The 16,655-nt window shown below is 43.9% G+C and overlaps 1 protein-coding gene and 1 pseudogene across 1 annotated transcript; both read left to right on the top strand.

Annotated features, from left to right (window-relative positions):
* Positions 1-2,173: 2,173 nt before the first annotated feature.
* Positions 2,174-6,717, top strand: LOC129835048 (uncharacterized). The gene is made up of 3 exons (XM_055900398.1): positions 2,174-2,849; positions 3,031-3,085; positions 3,190-6,717. The coding sequence occupies exons 1-3, from the start codon at positions 2,254-2,256 to the stop codon at positions 4,399-4,401; spliced, it is 1,863 nt and encodes a 620-aa protein (XP_055756373.1). The 5' UTR covers positions 2,174-2,253; the 3' UTR covers positions 4,402-6,717.
* Positions 6,718-10,872: 4,155 nt separating this feature from the next.
* On the top strand, positions 10,873-14,629 carry LOC129835042 (uncharacterized; annotated as a pseudogene).
* Positions 14,630-16,655: the final 2,026 nt, after the last annotated feature.

The following is a 16,655-nucleotide window of genomic DNA, read 5'->3' as shown; positions in this document are numbered from 1 at the left end:
CCATGTATGGATGCACTTATGACTATATATAGCGTTTACCAACATTTTCTGACCCATTCAACACTTTTAGTCAAAGTTGACGTGGGCAGGTGGCTGTTGAAATTGTCAAATATTTAACACAAATATTTGCTTCAGTTTCGTCGATATTATTGTAGGATTTTTCAACAGGTTATTTGTTGGATAGACTGTTTTTCCTAGCAAAAGATTCGTGATTTTTTATTTTTGTCAATAATGTCATAGGCATATAAAAATATGTTTTAGCCTATTTTTTGTTTTCGAGAAGATGACTACCGAATTTAAAAGTGGAATGGAGAGGTCTCTTGAAGGTGATTTGCTCACTCCCACTAAGATTTGCTCACTCCCACTTCAATTAGTTTGACCAATTTCCTAATAATGATTTTCTCTCTACAAACTGACACCCTTAACTGTCATTATCTGCAACAGTAGTTGAATTTGACGTGATTTATTTCCTGTGTGATATTAACACTGTTAAGCTTATGAGACCTTTTTAGGGTTCCAAAGATTGCCTCCCACCCAGGACCAAACACTTGCCAGCAGCTATTTTTAACCAGAGATTAAGTTCAGAAACAGTGATACCCTCACCGTTTACAGTAAGTGGACTACTATAGCCCTACAACTATTTTGATCGACATCTTTCTATTTTGAAAATGCTAAAATAAAATAGCTGGAATTACACCTGATATGACTTAGCAGATAAACTTTCAAGCGCCCATGTGCAAAATCTACAGTCATTTTAAATATGGTGCGATTTTCAGAAGTGTTTTATAAACCCAGGAGTTGACAACTTTTTCATGGGTTTTAGAGTTAAAGTTATAGTGCAAGTGCAGTGAATTATAGGACAAACCTACTCCTGGACTAAAAAGCATTGTCAAGGCAGATCTCATTTGAAAGTGCTTTATTAGTAAATTAATATACTTAATCTGGGTCTGCAGCACATTGAACAATTACCCAGATCATGATGTAAATCAACCTCCATACAATAAACTGTAGATCAGAATGTTCCTTAAAAAGCTACATTTTATAATTTACAATGTCATTATTTGACACCTGAGCTGAGACCTGCATAGGAGACTTTGAATTTATCTGAACAATGTTGGCTGTCATGATTTGAAGCTAGAATCCTTAATTGTAACAATAACAATGCGGTTGCCTCGCCTATGTTTTGGCAAAAGCTGAGGGTTGGGCCTGGAGAAATGTTACCACTCAAATGCATAGAGCTATGGATGCAAGGACTGACCATCCATGATATCAAAATAATAGTTATAACCATGTTTTGAGGCTGTACAGTGTTTGTTTACATTCATGTTTTTTACAAACATTGGCATAAACCAAGATAATATTTGGGGTTCTGGTGGGGTACAACAGTTAATCAAAGCTCATCAGGCATATACACTGAGTATACCAAACATTAGGAACACCTTCCTAGTACTGAGTTGACTCCAATGCTTCCCACAGTTGTGTCAAGTTGGCTGGATGTCCTTTCGGTGGTGGACCATTCTTGATATACATGGGAAGCTGTTGAGCGTGAAAAAACGATCAGTGTTGCAGTTCTTGACACAAAACGGTGCGCCTAGCAACTATTACCATACCCAGTTCAAATGCACTTACATTTTTTTGTCTTGCCCTTTCACTCTCTGAATGGCACACATACACAATCCATATCTCAATTGTCTCAAGGCTTAAAAATCCTTCTTTAACCTGTCTCCTCCCCTTTATCTACACTAATCGAAGTGGATTTAACAAGTGACATCAATAAGGGATCATAGCTTTCACCTTGATTCACCTGTTCAGGCGATGTCATGGAAAGAGCAGGTGTTCTTAATGTTTAGTATAATCAGTGTATAAGTTGTATTCTTGAAGAATCAATGGGTATATATCATTAATTTAGAAGTCCAAAAATGTATGTAGCAACTAAGGATTCTAGCTTTAACTTACACTGCTAGAAATATTTGTATTAACATAATAACAATGATAACACAATTACTATTGCTTGTGGTAGCTCTCAGACTCATTTATATTGTTTCATTTTAAATGGTTAGCCTAAGTTGACTGAAATCCATCTGCAAGATTCAGTGCATTAAGGTATATATTAGTTGATCAATGATATTCTGGGACCAGATCTGTGTAGTAGGTGATTAGTAAAGTAGTTTTACTGTACTTCAATAGAGAACCTGTAAAGTACTTTGAGACAGAAAGCCTTCCTAAACTGCATCTTCTTATTTCTCAGAGGAAATGAGAGAGTTATTGGGCCAATACATCTCAGACACCCTCAGCTATGTCCACACAGTGAAGGAATTCTGTGACAGGCATCCAAGGTGGATCCTGCAGAGAAAGGAGGAACAATCCAAGATGAAGAACATCAAGGAAATGTCAGACAGAATCGATCTTAAATTCAGCCGAGTCTTGAATGCAGAAGACAAGACCAAGGCATTAGGAGAGTTCACGAAAGACTATCTGACCCAGGTGACTGCAAACCGTAGGCTTAAGGAGCTGGAGAAGGAGCTGGAAGCTGTACTGAAGGACACTCTCAATGGGCTGGAGGAGCTGGACTGCTTCATGGATGCTGTGGAGAGGCTGGTGGTCACCTCTCTGTTTGTATTTGCTGATGAAAACCGGTTGTGTCCTCTGCCTCAGGGGAGGGAACAAGCAAGTGTCCGAGCTGTCATCACCTCCGCTAGAATGGCCTGTCCTCTCCTCATCCACTTTAAGAGGGACGCATCGGCCTTCTTTTCCCCATGCCTCCTCAATGTGGAGGTGCTGCACGTATACTTGGAAAATTACATGAACATCTCTGAGCAGCTGTGTGAGAGAATGGGATTGGGAAAAACGTAAGTCATTTATCAGTTTAAATTATTTAACACAATATTCAAATCAAATGATCTATCCTTTTTTTTCTCTCTGTATGGTTTCAGACATACCAGTAAGATACTTTATATTATTATGTAACATTATAGCAACTTTTGCTGCAGCTGAAAAGTTCTTTATATTGTTTTTTATTATCCTTATTAGAAAAACATTTTGCAGAGAGAAGAATGACAACTTGATGAGTGACACCAGCCCTGAAGTGAATGAAAAGTCCATGCAGAACATGTTTAACCATTTGCGGCATTTGAGTGATATCAGGTAAACCTTTCCAGTTTAGTTTTATGTTACATTTGCAAATACTAGCTTACTATAACACTGAGGGCACACATTTCTGATCATTCATCGATTCCAGCTACATGTTTCAATGTCTCTCATGAAAAAGTGGAATATGTTCCTCCTGCTAGGATGGACCAGCACCTCAGACTGACGTTCATGTTCCAGGAGTCTGCCCTGCGCTTCATTGGTCTGTTCAGTCAGTGCCACTCCAGAATGCTGGACTTTATAAAAGAGCTGGAAAGGAGAGCTGGCAAACTAGATAAGATGAAGAAAGGGGGTTATATCTCCAGTGTGGTAGGCAGTGCAGTGGGGGCAACAGGAGGGGCTCTGACCATTGCAGGCCTTTGTCTTGCCCCTGTTACTGCTGGGCTGTCACTGGGGCTCACCATCGCAGGGATTGGAATGGGTGTGACCAGTGGGGTCAACAGTCTAACCACCGGTGTTACAAAGGTGGTGTTTAAAAGCTACCAAAACAAGAAAGCCAATACAATCTTTCAATGTTTCATGGAGGACATGCAAAGACTCCATGGTAGTCTGGAGAAGGTGGCCAGCAACATTTGCCCTTTGGAGCCGAAGGTGGTGGCATTAGTGGTTGGGAAGAATATAGGCAAAGGTGGTGCGAGTTTAGGAAAGAAGATCAATGGCATAGTAAAAAATACCTCTGCAATAGAGGCCTTAATGGGAAAAGGCGTGGTTATAGGTGCAGGCAAGGTGGGACTCCAAGAGGGCAAAACATTTGCTGCAGATTTACCTGACATTGGGATGTTGGCCCAAGGCACTCCACTCGCCCTCTCTAGGACATTAAGGCGATGCGCCGTGGCCTCAAATGCCCTATTCATTGGCCTGGACATCATCACTATCTGTAAAGACAGTGTCAGCCTCGCCAAAGGCAGCAAGAGCAAGAGATCCCAGCTCATCCGAGCCAGAGCAGCACTGTGGCGCACAGAGATCGACTCATGTCAGAGGATCCATGACTCACTGTGCCGAGGCATCTGGAGGTTCAGAAAGAGTCAGCGAATCCTGGAGAAACCCTTTTACCTTGTGAAGGAGTTTGAAAGTCTAGAGCCGCTTGTGCAGATGGGACTAATGGAGCAGCCTGAGGATGATATAGAAACTCTGGTGCAGCCTATGGATGAGACGAGACTCCTGGGGCAGCCTATGGAGGAGACGAGACTCCTGGGGCAGCCTATGGAGGAGATAGAAAAAGGTACAAAAGTCGTTAAATTGATTTGCCCTTAAACATGTCACATACTGTACGCAGCAGATGTTGAATGATATTATGTGCATGTATCAGCAAAAATACTCAAGCTTCTAAGTCTTTGAATTTCACAAAGCGGGCATTGCCATTGGTTAATTAATTGCTTTTCCATTAAAAATCCCTGTCTCTAGGTTTTTGCGACTGGATGTGGCATTTCGGCATGGTGTTGTTGCTGTTGCTGTTAGCATATGTATGGGCTGAGAACATTTATAAGTAGAAATTGAGAAAATTACGAAGCCAAGACACCTGCCATGTGGACTGCATTGTTTCCTGTGCATCACTTCCTGTACGACCTAATTGCTTAAAACATGTAGATTTGAAATGATTACTGTGCATGGTTTTAAAGTTACTTGAGAATAGAAGAGAACATATTTTTTTCTTAAATGTATTTATGATTATTACCCTTTTTATTCAAACCACCCCTTTATCTGGGCGGTGTTCATGTTGTCGAATAGTCAGATCTAAATATTCTAAATGTATTATATAGAAGAAACAGGCCTCTCTGACATGTCAAATAATGAACATTCAGCAACATTAGTACTTGTACCAACTGAGCGTAGCTGTTCTACGTCAGATTCTAGAACTTGTCACACTGTACATTGATGTAGTGTAACAATTTAAAAAATAGTTTCAAAAGAGTTACATCCACATTACATTGTTGTGAAAATCTAATAGGCCTACATAGTTATTTCAACATGGTTATTCTACTTCTGAATTGTATAGGCATCTACTGCCCTCTAGTGTCTTTCAGTATCTTTTACTCATGTGACATGTCTTGCTGTTATTGATTGTTACTCACTTCAGTTAAGATATGTGCAGATAAAAGTGCATTATTTTCTACTTTAGCAATGTTTAAATATCCATAGAGTTGAACTGCAGAACTCCAGAGATTTTCAGAAACAGTGATACCCTCACCGCTTACAGAAGATTAATGTAGCCCTACAACTATTTTGATTCACAACTTTATAATATGAAAACGGTAAAATAGCTGCAATACACCTGCTATGATTTAGCAGATTAACTTGTGCAGAAATCTATTAACCAGATCGATCTTTTCAATATGGTGTCATTTTCATAGCCTAAGTGCTTTGTGACAAGGATCGATGAGTTGTGCGTCCCAAGATGCCGTTCTGCACACCACTGCGCCGTTATTTGCCTGTTTGTGGCCAGCCTGTTAGCTTGCACGATTCAAGCTGCTTTCGCCCACAGGACTGCCGCTGACTGGATGTTTTTTGTTTGTCGCACCATTCTCAGTAAACCCTAGACACTGTTTTGCGTGAAAAGCAGAGAAGGGCGGCCATTTCTGAAATACTCGATCTGGCGTGCCTGGCACTGACGATCATACCACACTCAAAGTCACTTAGGTCACTTGTTTTACCATTTCTAACGTTCAATCAAACAGTAACTGAATGCCTCAATGCCTGTCTGTCTGCTTTATATAGCAAGCCACGGCCACATGAGTTACTGTCTGTAGGCACAATCTTTTTTTCTTGAACCTCGGTGTACCTAAAAACTGACCAGTAAGTGTATGTTACAGGTGTAATTACAGAGCTGGGTCTAAAAAACTGTCCAGTAAGTGTATGTTACAGGTGTAATTACAGAGCTGGGTCTAAAAAAACTGTCCAGTAAGTGTATGTTACAGGTGTAATTACAGAGCTGGGTCTGAAAAACTGGCCAGTAAGTGTATGTTACAGGTGTAATTACAAAGCTGGGTCTAAAAAACTGGCCAGTAAGTGTATGTTACAGGTGTAATTACAGAGCTGGGTCTAAAACAACTGGCCCTACATTACAGTACAGTATTAAAGCTTCCTCCCCTTATAGATTTGCATGACAAGAAGACAAATAATGATTATTTCTGAGAATGTCATTAATGCCTATTATTGAACCAATCAACAATTTAATCTCTTTTAAATCACAACAGTGGCGACAGAAACGGCAATAAAATGTAGTAAGTCCAGATTTAATATAATATTATCCCATCCTAAAAGACAATTTTATATTATTTTCCACAGTTTTTCCAGAACATCATTTTAAATTTATTGATAAGTGTCGCCCTGACCATAGAGAGCCTTGTTATTCTCTCTTTTGGTTAGGTCGGGGTGTGACTGCGGTGGTGTTCCTATCTAAGTTAAGTATTTCTATGTTGGCCTGGTATGGTTCCCAATCAGAGGCAGCTGTTTATCGTTGTCTTTGACTGGGGATCATATTTAGGCAGCCATTTCCCCACTGGTTTTTGTGGGAATTTGTTTTTGTTTAGTTGCCTGTGAGCACGGCATTTGCTGCACGTTTCGTGTGCTGTTTATTGTTTTTGTGAGTTTCATCTGAATAAACATCAGTAGTTTTCCATCACCCAGGATTTCTCCATGCTACTCTGTGCATATTACAGGACTTCTCATCAGTCAAGAGAGGCCTTGAGTTATTGGGAGTACACATTCCTACAGTCCACTAAATAATTACACTCTTCAAATAGACAAAGAGCTTGAACCTAACACTACTTTCAGTCTCTAAGGACCTAAAAACAATATATTCATACTAAGGATTTAATGATATTAAACAGTAATATAAAACAGTAATTTACAATCTATCAGAGTAAAGACAAAGCTAAAGGAAAATATCACCCTTATTGTGTGAATTAATCAGATGATGGTACTACAAAGCTGTCTTTTAATATAACAAATTCCTAAAGTCTCTACACCACTACCGGTGTCAAACTTTGTAAAGTCCTAAAGTGCTGTCACGCCCTGACCTTAGAGATCATTTTATGTCTCTATTTGGTTTGGTCAGGGTGTGATTTGGGGTGGGTATTCTATGTTCTATTATTTAGTATTTCTATGTTTTGGCCGGGTAGGGTTCTCAATCAGGGACAGCTGTCTAGCGTTGTCTCTGATTGAGAACCATACTTAGGTAGCCCTTTTTCCCACCTGTCTTTGTGGGAAGTTAACTTTGTTTGTGGCACTTAGCCTTAAGCTTCACGGTTTGTTTTGTAGTTTGTATTGTTTTGTTTGGCGTCTTTTCTAAATAACAGAAAATGTACGCTCAACACGCTGCACCTTGGTCCACTTCTGTTGACGGCCGTGACAGAACTTCCCACCACAAACGGACAAAGCAGCATGGTAAGGAGGAGCAGCGTGTACAGGATTCATTGGCTTGGGAGGAAATCCTGGACGGGAAAGGACCCTGGAGGCAGGCTGGGGAATATCGCTGTCCGAAAGAGGAACTGGAAGCAGCTAAAGCTGAGCGGCAGCGATATGAGGAGGCTAACCATCGAAGCCTCCAGTGATGATCCATGGCACGAAGCCTCCAGTGATGATCCATGGCACGAAGCCTCCAGTAATGATCCATGGCACGAAGCCTCCAGTAATGATCCATGGCACGAAGCCTCCAGTAATGATCCATGGCACGAAGCCTCCAGTGACGATCCATGGCACGAAGCCTCCAGTGACGATCCATGGCACGAAGCCTCCAGTGACGATCCATGGCACGAAGCCTCCAGCGACGATCCATGGCACGAAGCCTCCAGCGACGATCCATGGCACGAAGCCTCCAGCGACGATCCATGGCACGAAGCCTCCAGCGACGATCCATGGCACGAAGCCTCCAGCGACGATCCATGGCACGAAGCCTCCAGCGACGATCCATGGCACGAAGCCTCCAGCGACGGTCCATGGCACGAAGCCTCCAGCGACGGTCCATGGCACGAAGCCTCCAGCGACGGTCCATGGCACGAAGCCTCCAGCGACGGTCCATGGCACGAAGCCTCCAGCGACGGTCCATGGCACGAAGCCTCCAGCGACGGTCCATGGCACGAAGCCTCCAGCGACGGTCCATGGCACGAAGCCTCCAGCGACGGTCCATGGCACGAAGCCTCCAGCGACGGTCCATGGCACGAAGCCTCCAGCGACGGTCCATGGCACGAAGCCTCCAGCGACGGTCCATGGCACGAAGCCTCCAGCGACGGTCCATGGCACGAAGCCTCCAGCGACGGTCCATGGCACGAAGCCTCCAGCGACGGTCCATGGCACGAAGCCTCCAGCGACGGTCCATGGCACGAAGCCTCCAGCGACGGTCCATGGCACGAAGCCTCCAGCGACGGTCCATGGCACGAAGCCTCCAGCGACGGTCCATGGCACGAAGCCTCCAGCGACGGTCCATGGCACGAAGCCTCCAGCGACGGTCCATGGCACGAAGCCTCCAGCGACGGTCCATGGCACGAAGCCTCCAGCGACGGTCCATGGCACGAAGCCTCCAGCGACGGTCCATGGCACGAAGCCTCCAGCGACGGTCCATGGCACGAAGCCTCCAGCGACGGTCCATGGCACGAAGCCTCCAGCGACGGTCCCCAGTCCGGGGCCCCCAGCGACGGTCCCCAGTCCGGGGCCCCCAGCGACGGTCCCCAGTCCGGGGCCCCCAGCGACGGTCCCCAGTCCGGGGCCCCGAGCGACGGTCCCCAGTCCGGGGCCCCGAGCGACGGTCCCCAGTCCGGAGACCCCAGCGACGGTCCCCAGTCCGGAGACCCCAGCGACGGTCCCCAGTCCGGAGACCCCAGCGACGGTCCCCAGTCCGGAGACCCCAGCGACGGTCCCCAGTCCGGAGACCCCAGCGACGGTCCCCAGTCCGGAGACCCCAGCGACGGTCCCCAGTCCGGAGACCCCAGCGACGGTCCCCAGTCCGGAGACCCCAGCGACGGTCCCCAGTCCGGAGACCCCAGCGACGGTCCCCAGTCCGGAGACCCCAGCGACGGTCCCCAGTCCGGAGACCCCAGCGACGGTCCCCAGTCCGGAGACCCCAGCGACGGTCCCCAGTCCGGAGACCCCAGCGACGGTCTCCAGTCCGGGGCCCGCTACGAGGGTCCCCAGTCCGGGGTCGGCGACGAGGGTGCCACCAAAGTGGGGTGAGCCAGTGGTGGAGCGGGGTCTGCGTCCCGCACCTGAGCCGCCACCGCGGATAGATGCCCACCCAGACCCTCCCCTATAGGTTCAGGTTTTGCAGCCGGAGTCCGCACCTTTGGGGGGGGGGGGGGGGGGTTACTATCACGCCCTGACCTTAGAGATCCTTTTTATGTCTCTATTAGGTTTGGTCAGGGTGTGATTCGGGGTGGGTATTCTATGTTCTATTATTTGTATTTCTATGTTTTGGGTAGGGTTCTCAATCAGGGACAGTTGTCTAGCGTTGTCTCTGATTGAGAACCATACTTAGGTATCCCTTTTTCCCACCTGTCTTTGTGGGAAGTTAACTTTGTTTGTGGCACAGCCTTAAGCTTCACGGTTTGTTTTGTAGTTTGTATTGTTTTGTTCGGTGTCTTTTCTAAATAAAAGAACATGTACGCTGCACCTTGGTCCACTTCTGTTGACGGCTGTGACAGGTGCTCTCAAAGTATGACAGAAACACCTGGGTATTTGCACTCTGTTTTTTAGTTTGTAAAAATAACTAACTAGTTTCTTAGTTTGTAAAATGTTTGCTTTTCAATGAAAGACATATGTGGCATGGTAATTAACATAAGTACCAGAGCCAACTACTAAGGGAAAGGGGAATACCTAGTCAGTTGTTCAACTGAATGTATTCAACTGAAATGTGTCTTCCGCATTTAACCCAACCCCTCTGAATCAGAGAGGTGCGGGGGGCTGCCATAATCGACATCCACGTCTTCGGCGCCTGGGGAACAGTGGGTTAACTGCCTTGTTCAGGGGCATAACGACAGATTTTTACCTTGTCAGCTAGTTAGGGTTAATGATGGAGAGCATAGAAGGGAGGGAAATCACATGGTTTACTGTAAAGGAAGTACAAGTCAGCACAAAAAATATAATTTGTCAAACTTTTGGCAGATGGGACACAACTCATCACCCAAAGCCCTTAATTTGTATTGTAATATTTCTTTTGGACTTTAATTAAAGTTTATAATTCTCATCAAATTTTCAATTGGTTGCCTAAGCCTGGCTGACATCTATCTACAAGCGTCAGTGCATTAAGGTGTGTTTGTTTGGTGACCCCGCTTTATTTGAAGTGCATCTAATAAAACCTTTATATAGGCTTCATAAGCACTAAATAGATGCTTCACAAATGATCTATAACCGTATACCATGCTCTATAAAGCTTCATAATGTGGCATAACTGTGTGAAATAACCATACATTTCTTTGTTCACATTTATTCATCCTTTATAGAGCATAAAATACAGTTCTAGATGACTTGTGACCCATTTATTTAGTGCTTATGAAGCCTATTTGAATGCTTTATGAAGCCTTAATCAGATGCACTTCAAATAAAGCAGGACCATTCGTTTTTTAAAGGGTCGTTTGGATAATTTTTGGTGGGTTTTGAGCTTCAGAGGAAGTATAAAATTGACTAGTATATCCACAGATAGATGACACGACCGGTGAGAGACCAAAGATGAGGTAAGGAGCTGTTTATATTTCATAACTGCATCTATTTTCAATACTGTTGCCAGCTCTTTTGAGGTTAAACATAAGGGGTAATTGAGTAAAATCCTATGTTCTTACATGTATTTGACCAATACATCTCAGACACCCTCAGCTACATCCACACAGTGGAGAAATTATGTGACAGGCATCCAAGGTGGATCCTGCAGAGAAAGGAGGAACAATCCAAGATGAAGAACATCAAGGACAAGGCAGAAGGAATCGACCCCAACTTTGATAAAGTCATTAACTCTAAGGATAAGGCAAAGGCATTTCAAGAGTTCACAAACAAGTGTCTGACCCAGGTAACTGCAGACAATAGGCTTAAGGAGCTGGAGAAGGAGCTGGAAGCTGTACTGAAGGACACTCTCAAGGGGCTGGAGAGGCTGGACTGCTTCATGGATGCTGTGGAGAGGCTGGTGGTCACCTCTGTTTGCATTTGCTGATTAAAACCAGTGTCCTCTGCCTCAGGGGAGGGAACCAGCAAGTGTCTGAGCTGTCATCACCTCCGCTAGAATGGCCTGTCCTCTCCTCATCCACTTTAAGAGGGACGCTTCAGCCTTATTTTCCCCATGCCTCAATGTGGAGGTGCTGTATGAGCACCTGGAAAATTACATGAACATCTCTGAGCAGCTTTGTGAGAGAATGGGATTGGGAAACGCGTAAGTGGAAATCAGTTTAAATTATTTACAACAATATTCAGATCAAATCAAAATGACACCATATATAATTTTCTAAAATATTTGTTCTCAGTAAAGTTTCACACAAAATATATATCAGTATAGTATTATCAAATGTATTACCTCATACACCATTCTGTATACTTCTGGCCCCACTTTGGACACTGTGTTAACTAACCTCCAGACGAGCTTCAATGCCATACAACTCTCCTTCCATGGCCTCCAACTGCTCTTAAACGCAAGTAAAACTAAATGCATGCTATTCAACCGATCACTGCCCGCACCTGCTCGCCTGTGTCCAGCATCACTACTCTGGACAGCTCTGACTTAGAATACGAGGACAAATACAAATACCTAGTTGTCTGGTTAAACTGTAAACTCTCCTTCCAGACTCACATTAAGCATCTCCAATCCAAAATTAAATCTAGAATCGGCTTCCTATTTCGCAACAAAGCATCCTTCACTCATGCTGCCAAACATACCCTCGTAAAACTGACCATCCTACCGATCCTCGACTTCGGTGATGTCATCTATAAAATAGCCTCCAACACTCTACTCAACAAACTGGAAGCAGTCTATCACAGTGCCATCCGTTTTGTCACCAAAGCGTCATACACTACCCACCATTGCGACCTGTACGCTCTCGTTGGTTGGCCCTCGCTTCATACTCGTCGCCAAACCCACTGGCTCCAGGTCATCTACAAGACCCTGCTAGGTAAAGTCCCCCTTATCTCAGCTGACTGGTCACCATAGCAGCACCCACCTCCAGCAGGTATATCTCTCTGGTCACCCCCAAAACCAACTCCTCCTTTGGCCGCCTCTCCTTCCAGTTCTCTGCTGCCAATGACTGGAACGAACTGCAAAAATCTCTGAAGCTGTAAACACTTATCTCCCTCACTAGCTTAAGCACCAGCTGTCAGAGCAGCTCACAGATTACTGCACCTGTACATAGCCTATGTATAATTTAGCCCAAACAACTACCTCTTCCCCCACTGTATTTATTTATTTATTTTGCTCCTTTGTACCCCATTATTTCTATTTCTACTTTGCACATTCTTCCACTGTAAATCTACCATTCCAGTGTTTTACTTGCTATATTGTATTTACCTCGCCACCATGGCCTTTTTTTGCCTTTACCTCCCTTATCTCACCTCATTTGCTCACATTGTATATAGATAATATTTTTCTACTGTATTATTGACTGTATGTTTTGTTTATTCCATGTGTAACTCTGTGTTGTTGTATGTGTCGAATTGCTATGCTTTATCTTGGCCAGGTCGCAGTTGCAAATGAGAACTTGTTCTCAACTAGCTTACCTGGTTAAATAAAGGTGAAATAAATAAAACAAAAATACATATAACGTAAGTGCTCTGAAAGAGATTGAACCATGTTACATGTATGCTCCCTCTATTGTTGCTGAATAAATATTTTATAAATAACACTTTTTACATCTATTTCTCATTAGAAAATCATTTTGTGGAGAGAAGTCTGACAAAATCATCATTAGAAAACAATTTTGCAGAGAGAAGAATGACAACTTGATGATTGACACTGACGTGAATGAAAGGTCCATGCAGAACATGTTTAACCATTTGTGCAATTTGAGTGATATCAGGTAAACCTTTCCAGTTCTGTTTTATGTTACATTTGCAAATACTAGCTTACTATAACACTGAGAGCACACATTTCTGATCATTCATCGATTCCAGCTACATGTTTCAATGTCTCTGATGAAAAAGTGGAATATGTTCCTCCTGCTAGGATGAACCAGCACCTCAGACTGACGTTCCTGTTCCAGGACTCTGCCCTGCGCTTCATTGGTCTGTTCAGTCAGTGCCACTCCAGAATGCTGGACTTTCTAATAGAGCTGGAAAAGAGAGCTGTCAAACTAGAAGAGATTAAGTTTGGGTCTGATATCTCCAGTGTGGCAGGCAGTGCAGTGGGGGCAACAGGAGGGACTCTGACCATAGCAGGCCTTTGTCTTGCCCCTGTGACTGCTGGGCTGTCACTGGGGCTCACCATCGCAGGGCTTGGAATAGGTGTGACCAGTGGTGTCAACAGTCTAACCACCGGTGTCACAGAGATCATGTTTAACAGATACCACAGTAAGAAAGCCAATACAGTCTTTCAACATTTCATAGAGGACATGCAAATACTCTGGGGGAGTATGGAGAAGGTGGCCAGCAGAATTCTTCCTGTTGTGCGGCATAACAGGCAGGCATTAATGGTTGCGGTGATTATGGGAAAAGGTGGTGCGAGTTTAGGAAAGAAGATTAATGCCATAGTGAAAAATACCTCTGCAATAGAGACCTTAAAGGGAAAAGGTGTGGTCATGGGTGCAGGCAAGGTGGGACTCCAAGAGGGCAAAAAACTTGCTGCAGATTTACCTGACATTGGGATGTTGGCACAAGGCACTCCACTCGCCCTATCTAAGACATTAAGGCGATGTAACGTGGCCTCAAATGCCCTATTCATTGACCTGGACATCATCAATATCTGTAAAGACAGTGTCAGCCTCGCCAAAGGCAGCAAGAGATCCCAGCTCATCCGAGCCAGAGCAGCATTGTGGCGCACTGTCACGATTGTCGTCGGGAGAAGGAGAGGAGGACCAAGGTGCAGCGTGGTAAGTGTTCATATTTTTAATAAAACAACTGAACACTGAACAAAACAACAAAAAACGACAAACGAACAGTCCTGTAAGGTGACGAAAAACACTAAACAGAAAATAATCACCCACAACTCAAAATGGGAAAACAGGCTACCTAAGTATAGCTCTCAATCAGAGACAGCTGCCTCTGATTGAGAACCATACCAGGCCAAACACATAGAAAAGGAAAACCTAGACCTACAACATAGAATACCCACCCACATTACACCCTGACCAAACTAAAAATAGAAACATACAAAGCAATCTACGGTCAGGGCGTGACACGCACAGAAATCAACTCATGTCATAGGATCCATGACTCACTGTGCCGAGGCATCTGGAGGTTCAGGAGTCAGAGAATCCTGGAGAAAGCCTTTTACCTCGTGGGGGAGATAGAGACTCTGGAGCCACCTTTGGAGAAGATGGGACTCCTGGAGCCACCTGTAAAGGAGACAGAAAAAGGTTAAAAAAATAAGTTAAATGCTTTTGCCCTCAAACTGACACTTATATAGGGGTTTCAAAAAGTCCCGGAAGCGGATGCGGGGTAATGACAATGGACCTACATGTATACAGTCTCTTCACTCTGTCCAGCTCACTATCACAGAAACAAAAGCTAGACAGTCAGGGAGCATCGAAAATTCCAAAAACATAGGACTATTTCAATGTGGCCGTCAGACTTCGTTAAAGACTCAATGTGGCCCAAGGAGGAAATTATTTGCGTGCATTAGCAAGAAACCTAGTTCCATTGAGTCCTACCTTCACAAAACTGACATTGCTATTGGTTAATTCAATGCTTTTCCTTTGTCTCTAGGTTTTTGCAGCTGGATACGAGCATGGTGTTGCGGTTGCTGTTAGCATGTGAAATGGTGAAAATGAAGCCTGTGCATCGCTTCTCCTAGTTTTTCTTTGTGTGGATTTTAAGTTTACTGTGGATTGGTTAATAACATTTATAATTATTATGATATGAAGTTACTCAGATTTATGAATTGAAGAGAACTACATTTTTATCAATATGCACTTTATCACGTTTCAGGTAAGACCCAGATGAAGACAACGTCGAAGTAACAACAGTTTATTAATCCAACAGGGGCAGGCAAAAGACAGGTCAAGGGCAGGCAGAGGTCAGTAATCCAGATAGGTGGGGCAAAGGTACAGGATGGCAGGCAGGCTCAGGGTCAGGGCAGGCAGAAAAAGTCAACACCGGGAAAACAGGAACAAATGAGAGACAGGAGCAGAGGGGAAAACGCTGGTAGGCTTGATGAAAGAAAACGAACTGGCAACAGACAAACAGAGAACACAGGTATAAATACACCGTGGATAATGGGGAAGATGAGCGACACCTGGTGGGGGGTGAAGACAATCACAAAGACAGGTGAAACAGATCAGAGTGTGACACATTTAAGATAATTACAACTTGATTCAAACTGACCTTTTATGGGCTGCGTTCACCAGGGCACAACATTGTGGAACATTCTGATAAAAATATAGTATGTATAACAAACACACGTCTCTAACATGTAGAATCTGAAATGCCTATCTACAGTGCCTTCAGAAAGTATTCATACTTCTTGACTTATTCCACATTTACAGCCTGAATAATTCAAAATGGATAGATCTGTTTCTCACCCATCTACACACAATACCCCATAATGACAAAGTGAAAACATGTTTTTAGAATGTTTTCAATGTTTAAAATACAGAAGTCTCCTTTACACAAGTATTGGAAAAAAAAATAAAAAATATGGAATTACCCAGACGCTGCCAAGAGCTGGCCGTCCAAACAAACTGAGCAACTGGGCAAGAAGGACCTAGGTCAGAGAGGTGACCAAGAACCCATTGACCACTCTGACAGAACTAAAGAGTGCTATGGCTGAGATGGGAGAACCTGCCAGAAGGACAACAGTCTCTATAGCATTTTACCAATCTGGGCTTTATGGGACATTGGCCAGATGGAAGCCATTACTGAGAAATAGGCACATGACAGCACCCCTAGATTTGACAAAAAGGCATGTAAAAGAGGCAAAAGATTCTGTGGTCTGATGAGACAAAAATTGAACTATTTGGCCAATATGCAAAGTGCTACGTCTGGAGAAAACCAGGCACAGCTCATCACCCATCTAACACCCTCCCTACCGTGAAGCATGGTGGTGGCAGAATCATGCTATGGGGATGCTTTTTCAGTGGCAGGGACAAGTAGACTGGTAAGTATAGAGGGAACAACAAATGGAGCCAAATACAGGAAAATCCTTGATAAGAACCTGCTTCAGAGTGCAAATGACCGTAGACCAGGGAAAAGATTTATGTTCCTACAGGACAATGACCCCAAGCATACAGCTAAAGCAATGCTGGAATGACTTCAGAACAAGTTTATGAAAGTCCTTGAGGGGCCTTACTTGAATACCATTGAACATCTGTGGAAAGACTTGAAGATTGCTGTTCACTGTCACTCCCCGTCTAATTTAACAGAGCTTGAAAAAATATTTAAGGAAGAAT

Source organism: Salvelinus fontinalis, chromosome 3, assembly GCF_029448725.1.
Source record: "Salvelinus fontinalis isolate EN_2023a chromosome 3, ASM2944872v1, whole genome shotgun sequence".
NCBI lineage: Eukaryota > Metazoa > Chordata > Actinopteri > Salmoniformes > Salmonidae > Salvelinus > Salvelinus fontinalis.
The sequence above is the reverse complement of the archived record's forward strand: the minus strand, read 5'-3'. Positions and strand labels throughout refer to the sequence as shown.

Coding starts and splice junctions, on each gene's coding strand:
- LOC129835048 (XM_055900398.1), top strand. CDS start 2,254: ATGAGAGAGTTATTGGGCCAATACATCTCAGACACCCTCAGCTATGTC. Junction 2,850..3,030: donor AGAATGGGATTGGGAAAAAC/GTAAGTCATTTA, acceptor TATCCTTATTAG/AAAAACATTTTGCAGAGAGA. Junction 3,086..3,189: donor TGAGTGACACCAGCCCTGAA/GTGAATGAAAAG, acceptor TGCAAATACTAG/CTTACTATAACACTGAGGGC.